This window comes from Suricata suricatta, chromosome 9 (genome assembly GCF_006229205.1).
Source record: "Suricata suricatta isolate VVHF042 chromosome 9, meerkat_22Aug2017_6uvM2_HiC, whole genome shotgun sequence".
Lineage (NCBI taxonomy): Eukaryota > Metazoa > Chordata > Mammalia > Carnivora > Herpestidae > Suricata > Suricata suricatta.
Genome location: NC_043708.1, coordinates 113,621,436 through 113,640,762, shown reverse-complemented (window position 1 = coordinate 113,640,762; position 19,327 = coordinate 113,621,436). Strand labels below are relative to the sequence as shown.

General features: G+C 38.3%; 1 protein-coding gene across 4 annotated transcripts in view; it reads left to right on the top strand.

Annotated features, from left to right (window-relative positions):
- The first annotated feature begins 5,936 nt into the window (after window positions 1-5,936).
- The window catches only part of NIPA2 (NIPA magnesium transporter 2), a 28,544-nt gene continuing 15,153 nt past the window's right edge, over window positions 5,937-19,327 (top strand). Inside the window, exons 1-4 of one of the 4 annotated variants that reach the window (XM_029951336.1) lie at window positions 5,937-6,152; window positions 7,009-7,130; window positions 17,042-17,273; window positions 18,767-18,823. In XM_029951336.1, coding sequence (XP_029807196.1) covers window positions 17,135-17,273; window positions 18,767-18,823 — 196 coding nt within the window. In that variant the 5' untranslated portion in view covers window positions 5,937-6,152; window positions 7,009-7,130; window positions 17,042-17,134. Of the gene's footprint in view, window positions 6,167-7,008; window positions 7,131-17,041; window positions 17,274-18,766; window positions 18,824-19,327 lie in introns of all 4 variants that reach the window. The other 3 variants (XM_029951335.1, XM_029951338.1, XM_029951337.1) reach the window with 3 other exon arrangements.

Genomic DNA, 19,327 nt, shown 5'->3' with positions numbered 1-19,327 from the left:
GCAGCTCAACCCTGACCATGAATTACCTGACACCAGGTAAATGTCAGGAGCTCCCAAACCACTAGTGCCAAAAGGTCACATTGAAAAGTTTAGATTTTTTCTTTTATTTGTCAGAATGTACTAATTTCCCCCCCACCTCTATGTCAGTGTTTTTGCACTTTGGAATAATTTAAAGGTACTGTTTTCCAGTAGCATTCCTGAGTGTTTTTGCCTTTTTAAATGATAACTATTACTTTCTTGTAAAATGGAATATAATTGTGAAAGAGAAGACTAGATAAAAATGTAAAATGGTGATTGCATAAGTTTTTTTTCCTGTAAATGTATCAGGGGAGCTTCCAATTAGCATACATACACATATTTGTCAATGGCTAAGACTTGCTTATCTTTTGCTTTATAAAAGTAGTCATAGCATGTTGTAATTGCCTTATGTAAATAAAAAAGGCTATTAAGTTTTCCAATAATATTTATTAATCTGTATGTGTTTTAAAATAAAATAACTTATTTCTAGCTGAACACTCGTTGCTATTTTTTTTACCCACTACTTGAAATATCCATGTATTCCCAGGTTCCATATCATCCTAATTCATCAATTAAATGTTTCCCATTTTCTTCGTAGAAACAAATAGCCTGGTTCCCATCATGCTATAAAAAATGTGTGCCTATGAATATCTTAGGGAGCAAATCCAGGATGTGTGAAGGAATTTACCACCTAGTGATTACCTTCTGATACAATTAAAGAAAACCAGCTATATTTTAATATGCTAATATCTTTTACATGTTTTGGAAGTATATAACATAACATTTTATTATATTTTAAGCACATAAAAATTTAGAGAATTATAACACATCTTAAAACTATAAGTATCATCAGAAATCTTATTAATTGTTTAGTGTCCTGCAAGTCACTTTATTAAATAGAAAAATATCTTTTTTGAGAAAAATATGTATTGTTTAGGATCTGTCCAAAAAGACTTAATTACATTTTTAAAAACATTTTATTTGTAAACAATCTCTATACCCAAAATGGGTCTAGAACTTACAACCCCAAAATCAGGAATTGCATGTTCCATTGACTGAGCCAGCCAGGCACCCCTAACTACTCACATTTTGATTGAACTATACCTATTCAGAAATCAGGAACAGACATTTTAAAAAACCACCAAATGTTTCTGTGGATACCCGTTTCCACACAGGTTTTTGAGGTTGTAAAGCATGTGAGATCCAAATTCTATAAAAACTTGTCCTGGTTGGTTACTAGTATAGAACTGTACTTTGGCTTCTAGCCAACCACACAGCAGTAGCTAGTAGTGCTGCACCTCTTCTGAGGGTTGTATAAAGTCAGGCATGCCCCCTGCCCTCCAAAGAGCTTATGCTCTATTTTCTCTGTTCCTGAGTCTTGTCCCTCTCTGATGACTCTGAGGCATGGTATTGTTGGCATCTTTGTTTTAATGTTAGTCACACTGGTACACCATATTTCAAACCTCACATGGTTGTTTCAAAAAAGGTTTTTTGTGTTTGAGAGCTGAGGCAGTCAGGAAACAAAAAGAAAGATACTTCTATCTCTATTAGCAATTCAGAAGAGAAGGATTCCAGCGGAGGAAATTTGAATGTTGGGATTTGAGTTCCACCATGGCAAGCAGGATAGAAGGGATGCTAATCAGGTAACAGACACAACAAATCCATATAAAGTAACTGAAATAAAGGGATGGAAGATAGAGGAGTAGTCAAAGTGTGGTTGCTTGTTATAAAATGGAATCCTTTTACTTTTGGTGATGATTTTAGGGGGAACTTAGTATCTTCTTTACCCTAATTCGGTTGCTTATTCACTGTGTTGGTTTTCTATTGCTGCTTTAACAAATTAACCCAAACTTACAACGCAAATTTATTATCTTACAGTTCAGGAGGTCAGAAATCCAACATGAATTTAACTGAGCTAAAATCAAGGTGTTGTCAGGATTATATTCCTCCTGGAGGATCTAGGTGAGAATCTGTTCCCTGCCTTTTTCAGCAGAGGCCTTGCACATTTTTTGGCTCATTTCCCTTTCTCCATCTTCAAAGCTAGCAATGTTGCATCTCCCTGACCCTTCTTCCATTGTCCTATCTCATTCTTTGACTCTGACACTTATGCCTTTTTTTTTTTAAGAGGGAGAACATGTGTGCATGGGTGAGAGGCAGAGAGAGAGAATTGCAAGCAGGCTCCATGCTCTTAGTGTGGAGCCCAACACAGGGCTTAATCCCATGAACCAGGAGATCATGACCTGAGCTAGAAATCAAGAGTCAGACACTTAACCTACTGAGCCTCCAGGTGCCCCTGCCTTCTTCTTACAAAAAAACCTTGTAATTATTTTGCACCCACTTGGATAATCCAGAATTATCTCCCCATCTCAGGACCCATAGTTGAATCACACATGCAAAGTCTCTTTTGCCTCTAAGGTAACATAGTAACAGGTTTTAAGGGTTAGAACTGTGGAAATCTTTGGGGAAGTGGACATTATTCTGCCTTACATATCCATTCCCCATTTCATTAATGAGGCACTTATTAAAAGCTAATGCCTGGCCTTTAATGAATATCCTAGTGATCTACCTAAATTTACCTCAAGTTACTACTATCTTTTCCAGAGAGCTCTCTTCTCTCCTTCCAACAAATGTTTTTAGAAAATGCCCTACTACATTTGTAAGTCTTCTATGGTCTGAGTAAACTTAATAATATTAATTGGAAAACATTTATATAAAACCTTTAAAATTCTAGAGATACCAGAGAGGAGATGAGTGGGGGAATGGGTTAAATAAATGATGGGGATTAAGGTTAAATAGGTGATGCACTTGTTGAGATGAACACATGGCCCTGTATGGAAGTGATGAATCACTATATTATACAGCTAAAACTAATATTACACTGTATATTAACTAATTAGAATTTGATATTTAAAATAAATAAAATGCTAAAGAATCCCACTATTGACTTTGGAAGGACAAAAGGCAAACTTAACTAGTGACAGGGAGTGGAGCTAAAGACAAAATAATCATCTGTTCATGCTGTTCTCGTACTCTTGACTGGCCTCTGTGGTAACAAAACCAAACATAGGAGAGCAACTCAAAATAATTTGAGAAAACTATTTGATTTACTAATATATGATTTTCAAAAATACTGTTTCATAAAGAAATCTTGCTTATATAACTTGCTTCTACTAATTGACAAAAATTCTCATAGCTTTATTGAGGTATAATTGACATGTAAACTGCACATATATAAAATACACATTTAGTAGGTTTTGATATATATCATATGATGTTATAGCTTGAAAGCATCACCATGAGCAAAACAATGAATATATACATCACCCCAAAGTATCTTTTTACTCTACTATAATCCTTCTGCCTTTCTTGTTCCCTCCACTCCCAGTCAACCACCTACTTTGCTGCTATATATTACAATAATTATATACTCTTTTTGTCTGGCTTTTCTCACTTACCAAAATTATTTTGAAATTTGGCCATGTTATAACATGTATCAATAGTTTATTCCCTTTTATTGTTCAGTGCTAATCTATTATATGGATACACCACAGTTGCTCATTCACGGTTGCTTTATTGTTGGACATTGAGTTGTTTCCATTTTTCTTGGCCATTACAAATAGAGCTGCTATTGAATGTTCATTTACATGTCTTTTAATGGATATATGCTTTCATTTCTTTTGGATAAATACCTAGGAATAGAACATCTAGGTCATATGGTTGATACATGTTTAACTTTTTAAGGAACTGCCAAACTTTTCCAAGGAAGTTGCACCATTTTATAATTCCACCAGCAATGTTTGAAAAGGAAGTGGATTTAAACATTTTTTAAATATCTTATGATCAATGCTTGAGCACTCACATTATATATAGAAATGCAACATCATGTGCTAGAGAGTGATGTGGGCATTTAAGGAGCCTGCATAATGTTAGCAAGGTATGTTATATACACTTATGAAACAATGCATTGTGTAATGTAACTGTTAAGTGTCTCGGATGGGAGGACCAGATAAAGGTGAGAGGAATCTATGGACTACAACAAAGAGAAAGCTGATTAGATGAGGCAGGGCTTTGCTGGGATGATTAGAATACTGGCAGAAAAGACCTGCAAACAAATTCCTTAAGTTAAATTAACACAATTTCTAAGCATTCATACAAACCAATGACTACTTTCATTATAATCATCTGCCTCCTACAGGTATCTGTTGACATTTGTTAGTTATTGCTACTGATCATCCCACATCAAAACTGGTGGCTTAAAACAACATTTAGTCTTTTTCAGAGGTCTGTGGATCAACAGCACATTCAACCAATTGGATCAGTCTGTTGGCTCAGTCTCTGGAGTCTGGACATAGTATGGTTCATCTGGGTAGTTTTGCAAGTTGCTCTGTTCCAGGTGGTCACCGTCTCCAGCAAACTAGTCCAGGTTTCTTAGCATAATTTAGGCTGGGAACCACTACATTTTCTTAACCAAAAACCATCCCCAGTTCTGAGGCCAAGGCAGAATCAGGGGATGGAGTGGAGCTGCAAAGCAAAATGTTTGGGCACATGGATAAGTAGAGAATTGGAGCCATTTTCCCTCAATGTACTACATCATTAGAGACCATCTTTAGAGACCATGCCAACCATCTTTCAGTATTCAATGTAACTGCTTATTTGGCTATGGAATCTAGCTAGAATTTGGCTGAGACCAAAGAAGTAAGCAAAAAAGGTCCTCTAAGTCAGTTCTAAAATGTCACAATTAGTTGGTCACCAAGTTCACTGAAGATTAAAAGCTTTTAAATTAGCAGCTGCATAGTCATTATAACAAAACCAGAGTGGTCAGGGGCTGTGTAGTCCAATTAGACTAGTCTGAAAAGAGCAAATTATATTTGGCATTATCTGGTTCAATACGCACTCATTTAAAAAACATTCCCACCCCTGACACCTGGGTGGGTCAGTTGGTGGTCAAGGGACCCTTGATTTCAGATCAGGTCTTGATCCCATGGCTCATGGGTTCAAGTTCCATCTCAGGCTCTGAGCTGACAATGCAGAGCCTGCTTGAGATTCTCTCTCTCCCCTACTCCTCCCTGCCCCTCCACAGCTTGTGCTCCGTCTCAAAAAAAAAAAAAAAAATCCCATTCAACATGATTTACATATCAAATTCGTGTGTGTGTGTGTGTGTGTGTGTGTGTGTGTGTGTGTGTTTAATCTATTCAGAAACAGAACATACCCAGATGATCTTGGCACCTATAACCTGATCTGGCTAATCGCACCCCATTCTGCCTCCTCCTCTTATACATGAGCCCTCTGTCCATTTTAGAGAAAACCATGATTGTGGGTTCAAAGGCAGTTCTTCATTCCAGAGGAAGCCAAGGCGGGTTAGCCTAACAGTGGGCTGTCTATGTATCTCATAAGAAATACATCTCTGCTCCAAGTGTCTCAAGAGACCCTTTTACCAAACCACTTTCTTGCCAAAAGAATGCCATCTTCCCGGGTTTGATTAGGTAACCTTTGGGAAAGAGGAGCCCCACTTGGAGCCCCACCCCACGGCCAAAACTAGGTTCCACACCTCTGCGTTCACGGACCCGCCTCCAGCCTCCAGGCCCACCTCTAGCTCCGCCCCTTGCACTCGGAGCAACATTTCCCTAGGGGATTGCTAGGAACACCGCTTAAAACTTTACACAGTAACCGCGCAAGGAAATTCCCATTTTAAGCAAGCAGCACACAGTTCTTTGATTTCAATGACCTGATCGTGGAACCTACTTTGCAAACTATTGTCACCACTTCTTCCTTCATCCCGCCCCACCCTTCTTGCTCTCCAAGACCCAAGTCTATCTAAAGAAACCGGAAATCCACAGAAAGGGGGACCGGGGGCGGGCCTTCGCGGCGCGGCGCTGCGCGTGCGCGCGCCTCCTCTTGCGTCATTCGACCGCGCCCAGGCTCTCCTCCGCGGCAGCTCTAGGTCCCGGTGCGGCGGCGACGGTGGTCGCAGGTCGTCCGGGGCGGGTTCCCTTCGGCGTTCCCCCATGGAGGAGACGGCGCGCACGGCTTCAGCTCCGGATGCTCTCACCTCCTACTGGACAGCGACTAAGGCGCTGGCCGAGCGAGCTCAAGAGTGGGCTGCCCGTGCGGCCTGTGTGGGCGTGTGAGCGGAGGTGACTAGGGCCAGGTAGTGGCGGGGAAGCCGCATGGGGGACCTCCCGTTGGGATGAGGTCGCCAGTATTTATTTTTTTCTTACAAGCAAACGCGAAGGGGCTGTGGGCGAGTCTGCCCGTCTTGGGTTGGCAGGGGCCCTTCAGGGGCGCCTTTCTCTTCCCTGGGAACACGTGTGTTCTGAAATGGAAGGGCTTTAACTATTATCCTGCATCGAGGAATCCCACTACGAATTGGGTTGCTATTAAATCCCATGGAAATCTGGCTTGTCCCTCTCAGGGCGCTAGTTCATTCAGCTCATTCACATACTTTTCGTTTGGTTGTGAGTTTTAGAAGATTGTTTCAGCTACTGCGGAGGTGTTAACTGACCGTTGAACAAGTTTTAGAAGTCAGCCGTAACATTTTGAACATGACTTGTAATTTCCTAACTTTTATAGTCTTTTAATCCTGTCTCCCTCTCCATACAGCTGTACAAAACTATAGTCTTTTAATCCTGTCTCCCTCTCCATACAGCTGTACAAAACTCAATATACGTTTACTTTTGTATTTGTGTCTTTAATTTCTTCACTAGGTTTTTCAATTCGTTTAATACTGGACTACATTTTGGTTCTATTTTTAGAAATTCTCTATATGCCATATGCCCAGTTAGTATTTTTTTAAGTAATAAAAGGAAAAATGGGAGAATAGAGATCTCTGTTTCATTGAAGTAAGCCTCTGAAGCACTATGTTATTTATGATTAGTTGAGTAGGTGTCATGTTGGTAAGTAAAAGGTATATGGAGGCTAGTAGCCAAATTTTTGAAACTATTTAGCAACTATTCAGTCCTTTTGCCTACTTCTGTATTTTCTTCTTTCCAGGCCAGAGGTACTCTACCAGGGTTTTAAACTTTAATTATTTACAAGGAAATGAGAGTGAATAAATCATCTCTAACCTCTTCCAGCCTTTTTTTTCCATAAGAGAGACCATATTAAACTTACATGTAAGTTAAAATTTTAATTTATAACTGATGTTGCTAAGTTAGGGTTGGAGATTTAGGTTCTGCAATATTTATAAGTACTGTTTTTAAAAATAATTGGCAGGCGCCTGGGTGACTCCGTTGATTAAGTTGGCCAACTTTATTCAGGGAGTTTGATCCCCGCCTCGGGCTCTGTGCTGACAACTCAGAACCTGGAGCCTTCTTCAAATTCTGTGTCTCCCTCTCTCTCTGCTCTTCCCCCGTTCACACTTACTCTCTGAAAATAAACATTAAAGAAAGTTTTTTAAATAATTAGCAAAATAAGAGATTGGAAAAAGTTAAAGCAGTGGAAACCAAACAGAAGTAAAGATTAAAAACTCCAGTGTTTTCATTCAGTGTGAGCAACCCATATAAAACTAGAGTCTAGTACACACTTAGGTCCCATTTCAGACTGTGTAACTTTCTCTTTGGTCCTCTGCATGTGATTTAGTCCCTTGGAGATTTGGTTTCTTTAGTTGTAAGGTGGGGATAAAAATATCTTCTTATCATTGTATGTATTAGGAATAATGTACATCAGTTACCTGGAACAGTGCTTCATAGGTGTTCAATAAGTGTTAGCTATTACTATTAGAGGGAAATAATAAAAAAGAATTATACTTGTTTTCAGGATATTTCTTTTATATAAAAATATCCTGCTGTGGTAGCCTTCCTACCATTGTTCACTCAGTGTCAGCCACAGTGGCCTTTCTTTTCCTGGAAAGCTGCTAACATTTCATAGCTCCATGCCTTTGCATTTTTTCTCTGCTTTGTTCTTTTCCTGTTTCTTTCAGGGCTTTACTCAATGTTGTCTTCTCCACTAGGCGTCTTAACTAACCTAGTTGAAATGGAAGCTCCTCAACCCATAGCTCCTCAACTCCCTTACCATAGCATTTCTGTACCACCTTCCAATATAATGGTTTTTTGTTTTTTGTTTTTTAATTGTCTTGCTCTACCTCCAACCCAAGGTAGACTCCATAAGAGAGGGTTTTGGTCTGTTTTATTCACTGCTGTATTCCATTCCTAGAGCATAGTATATATTCATGTCAGTATTTGTTGGTTGAGTAAATGAAATAAGCACCTGTCCACAGGAAGCCACTATGAAGGGGATATAAGTCATATACATAAATAACCTTAATACAGGCTAGAAAAGTGTCCAAAGAGAAGTGTAGATTTAAGAAATTCAGAAAAGATTGATTTCTCGGGTTTGTGGAGTTCAAGCAGGGCTTCATTGTGGAGGTACATTTTGAATTTGCTCCTTAAAAGATTAAAGAGCTAATGTAAACAAAGGTATGGAGTTGGAGAAGGAGTAAGAATGACCTCTGGTGTATCACAGGGTATGTGAATTATAGTATTGGAAAATAAGATTTAAAAGTTAGGTGGGAACAAATGGGGAAAGGTCTTAGATAATTTCAAATTTTGAACTTCTTTTTGTAAATATTGGGTTGCCATTCTAAGTTTTTAAGCAGGTGAATGAGATAGCATAGATGTGTTTTATAGAGCAGTGTGACAGCATCCTTGTTGAAGCTGAATTAGGATTGGGAAAGCCATGGAGATTTGAGGCTGTATTTCACAAAGGTATACTCCATCTGGTACTCTTGGCCCATGTATCCAGTTTAGGTAATGAGGATGGTGAAGCCATGGTCAGAATACAAGGAGGAGTAGATGGGGCAGATGATGATTTACACTGACAGCCTGGTTGGAGCTGCTACTTCCTTCTGTTCCACCTCTGGGTCTAAATGAAGACTCCAGTGGGAAAGGCAAAAGGCTGGATTCTAGCCCTGGTTCTGCTACCTACCCACTTCTTGAGAAGTTACTTAACATCTCTGTACCGGTTTTCTCTTCATAGAGCCCTTACCGTATTCCTTTCAAAGTTTTGTGAAAATGAAATGTCAAAAATGCCATCACAAGTTTAAAGCTGTAAATGTACTTCTGTTGGTATATGTTTTAACAGTATATAACTTTCATAATTGTGTTGCCTACTATTAGTCATTTTCCAAAGCAAATCTTAATATCAGCTTATCTCACAGATGGTAGAATACTAGTCCCATCTTTTCCTGTTCCTTATGTGTTCTCCATAGTTAAGAAGAAGGACCAATTTCAGAACTTTATTTTCTTTAAGATATATTTATTTCATTTTCAACATAAGTTGTACTTAATGAAAGTTAATGTTTATTCATATAAGTAAACTCACCTTTGAAAACTAAATTAAAATTTAGAAATAATAAGCGGAAAATTCCAAGAGCCTTTAAAAGTGTGCTTAAAGTTAAAATGGGTCATTTCAGATCATTTTACTCAGCTGTGGAATCCTTGAGGTCAGGGACTTTTGATCAAATCATCTTTATTCTGACATCTGGCATATTAGAGCTGTTTAGTACATGTTTATTGAACAGATGGCCACATTATAAGTAATAATAATAGCTGGAGAAGAGGAGAATGGACCTTCTGCCTGAGTCCCTCTGAGAGGTAGGATAGGCACGTTATCACCTGAAGCTTGTCATCTTTGATTTGGGAACATAGTTGAAGTGAAACAGCAAATTTTCTGTTTCAGCTAAACAGCTGTCTTTAAACCTGGCCGTACTTCATAGTTAATCCTCAAGGATAAAACATAATCTGTTTCAGGGGTGCCTGGGTGGCTCAATTGGTTAAGCGTCCGACTTTGGCTTAGATCATGATCTCCCAGTTTGTGAGTTCGAGCAGCATGCCAGGCTCTGCACTAAGCATGAAGCCTGCTTAAGATGTTCATTCTGTCTCTCTCCCCTCCCCCATCCCCTGCCTCTCTTTGTCCCTCTCACCTGCTTGTGAGCCTGCCTGCACTCTCTTAAAAAAAAAAAAAAAAAAAAAAAAGCTGTATTTATGTGAGGTCTGATTTTGGATTTGTGAAGCTATCCTATTGGGATTAGAACTGTAGATAAACTTGACTTGTTTGTGGGTATCATCTTTGCAGGTAATAATATATTTTATAGATTCCAGAGTATTCAAACTACAGGTTAGCTAGTTCAGACTTTTATTTTTTTTAATTTATAATAGTTTATTGTCAAATTGGTTTCCATATAATACCCAGTGCCTCTCCCCAGAAGTGTCCCCCTCCATGACCATCACCCTCTTCCCCTCTCCCCCTCCCCCTTCAGTCCTAGGTTCGTTTTCAATTTTCAATAGTCTCTCATGATTTGTGTCCCTCTCTCTCCCCAACTGTCTTTCTCCCTTCCCCTCCCTATGGTCCTCTGTTAGGTTTCTCCTGTTAGACCTATGAGTGAAAACATGGTATCTGTCCTTCTCCACCTGACTTATTTCGCTTAGCAGGACACCCTCGAGGTTCATCCACTTTGCTACAAATGGCCATTTTTCATTCTTTCTCATTGCCATATAGTACTCCATTGCATATATATATATACCACATCTTCTTGATCCATTCATCAGGTGATGGACATTTAGGCTCTTTCCATGATTTGGCTATTGTAGAAAGTGCTGCTATGAACATTGGGGTACATGTGCTCCTATGCATCAGCACTTCTGTATCCCTTGAATAAATCCCTAGCAGTGCTATTGCTGGGTCATAGGGGAGTTCTATCGATAGTTTTTTGAGGAGCCTCCACACTGTTTTCCAGAGTGGCTGCACCAGTTTACATTCCCATCAGTAGTGTAGGAGGGTGCCCGTTTCTCCACATCCTTACCAGCATCCATAGTCTCTTTGATTTGTTCATTTTAGTCACTCTGACTGGCATGAGGTGGTATCTCAGTGTGGTTTTGATTTGTATTTCCCTGATGATGGGTGATGTTGAGCATCGTTTCATGTGTTTGTTGGCCATCTGGATGTCCTCTTTGGAGAAGTGTCTGTTCAGGTCTTTTGCCCATTTCTTCACTGGATTATTCATTTTTCGAGTATGGAGTTTGGTGAGTTCGTTGTAGATTTTGCATACTAGCCCTTTATCCATTATGCCATTTGCCACTATCTTTTCCCATTCTGTCGGTTGCCTTTCTTTTTGTTTGTTTGTTTCCTTTGCATTGCAGAAGGTTTTTATCTTGATGAGGTCCCAATAGTTCGTTTTTGTTCTTGATTCCCTTGCCTCTGGAAATGTGTTGAGGACGAAATTGTGGGTTCAGTTCTGGGCTCTCTACTCTATTCCATTAGTCCATGTGTCTGTTTTTGTGCCAATACCATACTGTCTTGATGATGACAGCTTTGTAGCAGAGGTTAAGGTCTGGGATTGTGATGCCTCCCGTTTTGGTTTTCTTCTTCAATATTACTTTGGTTATTCGGGGTCTTTTGTGGTCCCATACGAATTTGAGGATAGCTTATTCTAGCTTTGAGAAGAATGTTGGTGCAATTTTCATGGGAATTGCATTGAATGTGTAAATTGCTTTGGGTAATAATGACATTTTCACAGTGTTTATTCTTCCGATCCATGAGCATGGAATGCTTTTCCGTTTCTTGGTGTCTTCTTCAATTTCCTTCATAAGTCTTCTATAGTTTTCAGCATACAGGTCTTTTACATCTTTGGTTAGGTTAATTCCTAGGTATTTTATGCTTTTTTGTGCAACTATAAATGGGATCAGTTTCTTGATTTTCTTTCTGTTGCTTCATTTTTGGTGTATAAGAATGCAACTGATTTCTGTACATTGATTTTGTACCCTGCAACTTTACTGAATTCATGGATCAGTTCTAGAAGGCTTCTGGTGGAGTCTATGGGATTTTCCATGTAGAGTATCATGTCATCTTTGAAAAGTGAAAGTTTGACTTCTTTGCCGATTCTGATGCCTTTTATTCCCTTTTGTTGTGTGATCACTGATGCTAGGACTTCCAGCACTATGTTAAACAACAGTGGTGAGAGTGGACATCCCTGTCGTGTCCCTGATCTCAGAGGGAAAGCTCTCAGTTTTTCCCCATTGAGGATGACATTGGCTGTGGGCTTTTCATAAGTGGCTTTTATGATGTTTAAGTAAGTTTCTTCTATCCTGACTTTCTCGAGGGTTTTTATTAAGAAGGGATGGTGTACTTTGTCAAATGCTTTTTCTGCTATCAAAAATCTCCCAACGAATAAAAGCCCAGGGCTGGATGGATTCCCAGGGGAATTCTACCAGACATTTAAAGCAAAGTTAACACTGATCCTTCTCAAATTATTCCAAAAAATAGAAATGGAAGGAAGATTTCCAGACTCATTCTATAAAGCACAAATCACTTTGATTATTCCTAAACCAGACAGAGACCCAACAAAAAAAGAGAACTACAGGCCAATATCCTTAATAGGGATGCAAAAATACTCAACAAGATACTAGCAAATCAAATTCAACAGCATATAAAAAGAATTATCCATTATGATCAAGTGGGATTCATTCCTGGGTTACAAGGCTGGTTCAATATTCGCAAATTTATCGCAAATAATGTGATACATCACATTAACAAAAGAAAAGAGAAAATCCATTATCTATCCTGTCGATAGATGCGGTTCAGACTTTGAAAAGGGAGGTTTACGAGGGATACAGAAATGCTGATGCATAGGAGCACATGTACCCCAATGTTCATAGCAGCATTTTCTGCAATAGCCAAATTATGGAAAGAGCCTAAATGTCCATCACCTGATGAATGGATCAAGAAGATGTGGTGTATATATATACAATGGAGTACTACATGGCGATGAGAAAGAGTGAAATATGGCCATTTGTAGCAAAGTGGATGGACCTCGAGGGTGTCATGCTGAGTGAAATAAGTCAGGTGGTAAAGGACAGATACCATATGTTTGCACTCATAGGTCTAACAGAAGAAACCTAACAGAGGACCATAGGGAGGGGAAGGGGGAAAGAAAGCTGGGGAGAGAGAGGGACACAAATCATGAGAGACTATTGAGTACTGAAAACCAAGGGCTGAAGGGGGAGGGATGGGGGGAAGGGGGTGATGGTCATGGAGGGAGGGCAGTTGTGGAGAGAAGCACTGGATATTATATGGAAACCAATTTGACAATAAACTATTATAAAAAATAAAAAGTCAAAAAATAATAATAAAAGGGAGTTTTAGGGGCGCCTAGGTGGCTCAGTTGGTTGAGCAACAGACTTCGACTCAGGTCATGATCTTGAGGTTCGCGGGTTCGGGCCTGCATTGGGCTCTGTGCTGACAGCCTGCTCAGAGCCTGGAGCTTGCTTGGGATTTTGTGTCCCCTTCTTTCTCTGCCCCTACCCCATCCGTGCCCTATCTCCGTCCCTCAATAATAAATAAATGTAAAAAAAATTTTTTTACAAAATAAAAGGGAGATTTATGGCCGAGGGAACTTTAGGTAGTCACTTCCTCAATAGAATTTGAATGATAATTAAGAACAATGCTTCATTATATTAATGGTCAAAGGAGCTAATTTCAAGTTAAGGAGTGCTTTCCTGAATGTTAGGTGACCCTTATTCATTGGAATGCAGAGTGGGCTGAAGTGTATTTTGTTTCTTTATTCCCATCTTCCCAGATTTTATTACTGTTACCTTTGCATTTTCACTTATATTATCACTTCCCAGCATACTTTGACAAATTTTTACAGTTCTTAAGTTTATAGGCTGTAAAAACAGTTTTTACATTTTAGGAAGCTGATCTAAATGATGCAGCTTTATTTTTAGGGCCAATTATAATTATTCCATTCATCTGTATTCACCCAGAAAACTGATATTAAGACATATTTTGAAACTAAGGAGCCCAGCAGCTGGCAATCTAGTGAGGGAGACTGGGTCATAAACATGGTTAAGTCAGTCATTTAGAGTGCGCTAGGAATACCATTAGGCACACTCTTGTTGTCATAATCTTTTTATAGTTTACATTTTTTTAATGTTTATTTTTGAGAGAGAGAGAGAGCGTGAACAGGGGAGGGGCAGAGAGAGAGGGAGACAGAAAATCTGACACAGGCTCCAGGTTCTGAGCTGTCAGTACAGAGCCAAACATGGGGCTCAGACTCATGAACCATGAGATCATGATCTGAACCAAAGTTGGACATTTAACCCATTGAGCCACCCAGGCACCTTTATAGTCTATAGAAGTAATTCTTTCTGCTAACCATTTTTTTCCCAAATTCTATGCCTCCCCACTCCCTGCATATGTTTATATCTCTGTACATAACTGATCCAGTTATTATTATTATTATTATTATCCAGTCCAGAATTATTCCAAAGGCAAGCTGAAGTTAGGTTGAGACTTGGGGTTACCAGTGTGTGGCACAAAAAGAGACCAATAGCTTATTTTATTTAAAATTTAAAAATCAGTAACTTTACGGATTGTTAGCTTCTTTCTTTTCTTGTATGTCTCTGTTAAGGTTGTGACTCAACCAAGGTCATGCACTCAGACTGAGTCTCCAAATTCCCTTCTTAGGACCTTTCTCAATGCGTTTTCTTGCCTTAGGAGTGGCATTCAGAGGAGTAGGGATACTTTTCCAAATCCCTTATGAGAAAGATCAATTCTGGAAAGGTTTTAATTAGACAGTTAATCTCATCCATACTGTGTATGACTGATACTTATAAAACTGAGAGCAGCTCCCTGACTTGAATGTTTTATGTTTTTTCCAAGTTTCAATATTTTCTTATCCTAGATTGTGGGGTGACTTTGCTTTTGGGACTTGTTAGTTGTTTCTGTCCTGATATCTCTGTAGCTCTTGAGCACTGCAACATGTGTTTTTAAAAAACCTTAATATGGAAATGTCCAAACATACATAGTACATAGAGTAGAGAGAATAATATACTGAACTCCTGTGTGCCTGCCACCCATCTTTACCACTGATCCCTATTTCTGCAGACAAGTTTTGATTTTTCAAAAATCTGATGGGAATTTTATATTTACCCGTAGTAAGCCTGTTTAATAGGTGTATAAGTTAGTTATTCCAGTAGCATGTAGCATTTATGATTGTACTCATGGTTCATTAAGTCAGCAGGGAGGACTTTGTGTGTTTTGCTGTGCACGAGGCAATGGCAGGGTGCAAAGGGGCAAGTAAAAATATAAATGTCCTCTTTAGGTCTAGACTTAGAACTGGCACTCCTGTCACTTAACACCTACCCCCACATTGGCCAAAGTAAGCCACAGAGCCAAGCCCCAAATCAGTGGGTTGGGAAGGACTGTTCTTATGAAGTGTTCTAGGAACCATAATGTGATTCCGCAGGCAAATCTAAACATTGGGCCCTTTGGCCCCTTTTTACTATTATTATAGAATATTATCACCCATTATTTAGCTGTCATTTGTCTTCCCATGGAAGACTAAAATTTAGCTATCACCATTTTATCCATAGAGCTTAGCATAATGCTTAATGTTTATGTTTGGTAAATACTGTTTGAGTGAATGGATAAAGTAATTGAGGGGCTAGGTGGTTAGGAAGTTAAGTTGCTTTTGCTAAAGGCCAGAGTCTCGGTAACCTGAACAATGGAAAAAGTTGGCTAGTTGGCAAGGGTTAATGAGTGAGGATCCTGACTGAATTGTAGATTAGTTCTGGAACTCAGTAGTTTAATTGTGGGACTAAAAATCTCAAGACCTACCAGAAAGTTGGGCTAGCCGTAAGTTATAACTAATCATAAACCTTGTTGCTGAGTAGTATCTTTCCTTCTACTTTCTGCACTTTGCTTTAGTTCATTTGTCAGCAGAGTTCATGAGTTTGACATTTAACAAAAAAATGTGCAGTCTTTGGTAAACTCTGCTCCCTGTCTGGTTTTGTGGCCTGAGCCCCCTAGGTCCAAGGCCCTCAGGTTTTCCAAAAAGTCCATCAGTATCACACTTGCACCTTGGCAAATCTTGGTCTGCTAGAATTACCATCCTCTGCTAACTAAATGATGTGAAAGCTGTCTTCTCGCTACACACCGCCAAATAGGCTAAATAAGAAATAAATTACCATCTGCTATATCTACATAGATTTCTAAGAAGAAAATGTATGGGTGAAAAAATTTTGAGTTTCTCTGTATAGATTATTCAAAAAGGACATGTTGTGAAACTGGTAAATGTATTTATAAACTAAATATGTATATCTTTATGCCTGGTTTTCATTCTGTAGTAGATTTTTTCTTAACAACAAAGTTTTGTTACTTTGGGACTGTCAACTAAGATTGGGACCATTATTTAAATATGAAACTAGAGTTTATAAAACTAATTTAAGGGGCGCCTGGGTGGCTCATTTGGTTAAGCGTTGGACTTCAGCTCAGGTCATGATCTCACGATTCGTGGGTTTGAGCCCCACAGCGGGTTCTGTGCTGACAGCTCAGAGCCTGGAGCCTGTTTCAGATTCTGTGTCTCCCTCTCTCTCTATCCCTCCCCCATTCGTGCTCGTCTCTCTCTGTCTCAAAAATAAATAAACTATAAAAAAATTTAAAAAACTAATTTAAATTTTAAATTTAGTATCAACATATAAAAATAGAATTTTTTTTCAGTTTTATTGAGTTATCCCTGACATAAAACATTGTATTAGCTTAAGGTATACAACATAATGATTATATATATATATATTATAAAATGATCATCACAATAAATTCAGTTAACATTTATCACTTCACAATTATACATTTTTTTCTTGGGATGAGAACTTTTAAGATCTTTCTTATCCATTTTCAAATATACAACACAGTATTTTTAGCTATAGTCACCATACTGTACATTATACCCCCAAACTTCCTTATGTTATATCTTTTGAACACCTTCCGCCATTTCTGTCACCCCTCTATCCCTCCCTCTGGTAGCCACCAGTCTTTTCACTGATTCTATGAGTTTGATTTTTAGTATGGTTTTATATCATAATCCTATCTTTTGCAATAACTGGAAGATATAGAATTATATTAGTGGTAAATTATAAATAGTAAATATATTCCTTTATGAGGAGAGAAATGGAGTAAATTTTTGAGTTGCATTTGGACTATCATGATCATTCTCTGAAAAATCTCACTTTATTTTTGCACTGTTTAGATTTGAAGACTGCATAATCCTGCCTCTAGCACCAGTGGTTTCTCTGTTTTGTGATCAATGTGATTCACAAGAACTTCTTCAGTAACAAACGAAATGATCCAGGGGCGTGGAAATTATGACTTTTACATTGGTTTGGGATTGGCTATGAGCTCCAGCATTTTCATTGGCGGGAGTTTCATTTTGAAAAAAAAAGGTCTTCTGCGCCTTGCCAAGAAAGGTTCCATGAGAGCAGGTAGGCTATGCCCTGTGACTGTGAAATGATATCAGTGTATGCTTGTTACTCGGGTTCTTTGATGATAGATGACCACATCTTATTCCTAGTTGGTGTATTTGAAACTTTGAACTATGCAAGGCTTGTAAATGTCTATAGAGAATCAAACATCAGTTTTGTAATGAGAAAAGTAAAAGTGAGACAATGTCAGTATAAGCTAACTATTCACTCCTACAGTTATTTTCGAGGTGGAAAGAGGGACCAGTGTCCAATTAGCATCCAATCTTAAATTTTATATTTCTGTGGAGAAGGAAATAAGGATTTATGAATAGAATCAGAAATTTACTGAAAGCTAAGATTTTTTGTCCAGTGTAATAGAAGTCTTACTTTTACCTTAAGACATTTTCCCGATGATCTCAATTGGCAAGAAGGAAAGAGGCTTCCCCCAGTTGAAGAGTACTCTGTTCAGTGAATTTCTAAAGGATGGTATAGGTTGTTTCTTCAGAAACTCCTGACAAGTCACAAGAACTTGGGGGATACTTGATATGAATTAACTCCACTTTGACTTTGGCACATTCACAATAGCATGATGTTGCATCCTGGCCGTGTTTTATCACTCAGCCTCTGCTAAGTTCTAGATCTGGTTCTGACCTCACAGGAAGACCTGCTTTGGTAGTAAAAAATAAAAAGATAAATAAATAAATAAAAACAAAAAAACAAAACACCTTCTCCCTTTTTCCTTTGCCATCTTAATGGCCAGAGCTAATCAAACCTTCTAAAAATAGCAGCCCCTATTAGAGGTTAGTGGGCAAAGGAGAGCGTATTGGCATATATTGCTTGAACAAGTATATTCCTCATTCTTGTCTAAGGTACTTTCATTGTCCATGATGGCTATGTTTGTTAAAATGTTCATTTGCATTGACTTTCTTTTGGACAATGGCTTAAGTACTAGTTGCTTCCTGATTTTATTAGTTTTGTTGGCAAGAAAGACAAGTAGAAAAGGAGGGTGAGCATCCTAGTAGCTCCAGATTGTGATTAATGCTCAACTTTTTATGTATGGTCAATATATACCTTTCTCCAAGGTAATTGCCTCATAACCCACACATACACGGCTAACCCACACATACACGGCTTATCCACTTTCAGACTAATTCATTTGAAGCTGGGGCACTTCTTCCTCATTCATTTTCTTTACTTGGTTTATTGAAGCTGAGTTCATGAAACAAAAGAATGAAGTATGGACTGAATATAAGGATTAATTCACTTAAGGAATGAGGTTTGTAGTATAGTGCAAACCTAAAAATGGTAACATTCTCATTATCATCATCCCCTTTTCTAAGAAAATCATAAAAATACTATCTAAGAAATCTCCTTATACAGTCATGATGGAACCTTTATTCAAAGTAATAATCATCAACAAATAAGATGTTTTAAAATTTGTCATTGATATTAGTTGTCATAAATTTATGAGTCTGATAATCTTCCCAAAAAGTGAAATATTTTTTCATTCACAGGTCAAGGTGGCCATGCATATCTTAAAGAATGGTTGTGGTGGGCTGGATTGCTATCAAGTATGTATAGAGAACATTTTAAGAAAATAGAATTGTATATTAAAATATTTGCATATACTAGTACAGCCTCATTACTAGCACATTTTAAGCATTTAAATTTAATTATTTTTAATTTTTATTTAAATTTTATGTTTATTTTTGAGACAGTGATTGAGAGCCAGTGGGAAAAGGGCAGAGAGAGAGGGAGACACAGAATCTGAAGCAGGCTCCAGGCTGTCAGCACAGAGCCCGACGCGAGACTCAAACTCAAGAACCATTAGATCATGACCTGAGCCGAAGTCGAACACTTAACTAAGCCACCAAGGCATCCCTTAAATTCTTGTTTTTTAATGAACAGTACTCACAATACGTAAAACTTAAGCCAGTAAAAGTCATTTAGCAAGCAGTTTAATAGTTTGATTTGAATGAGAAGACTTACCTGTCTGATTAAAACATGTTTAATAAACCTTTGTTGTTGTTTTTAATTCTCAGTTTAAAAAGATAACTTTGATAGTAAAATATCAT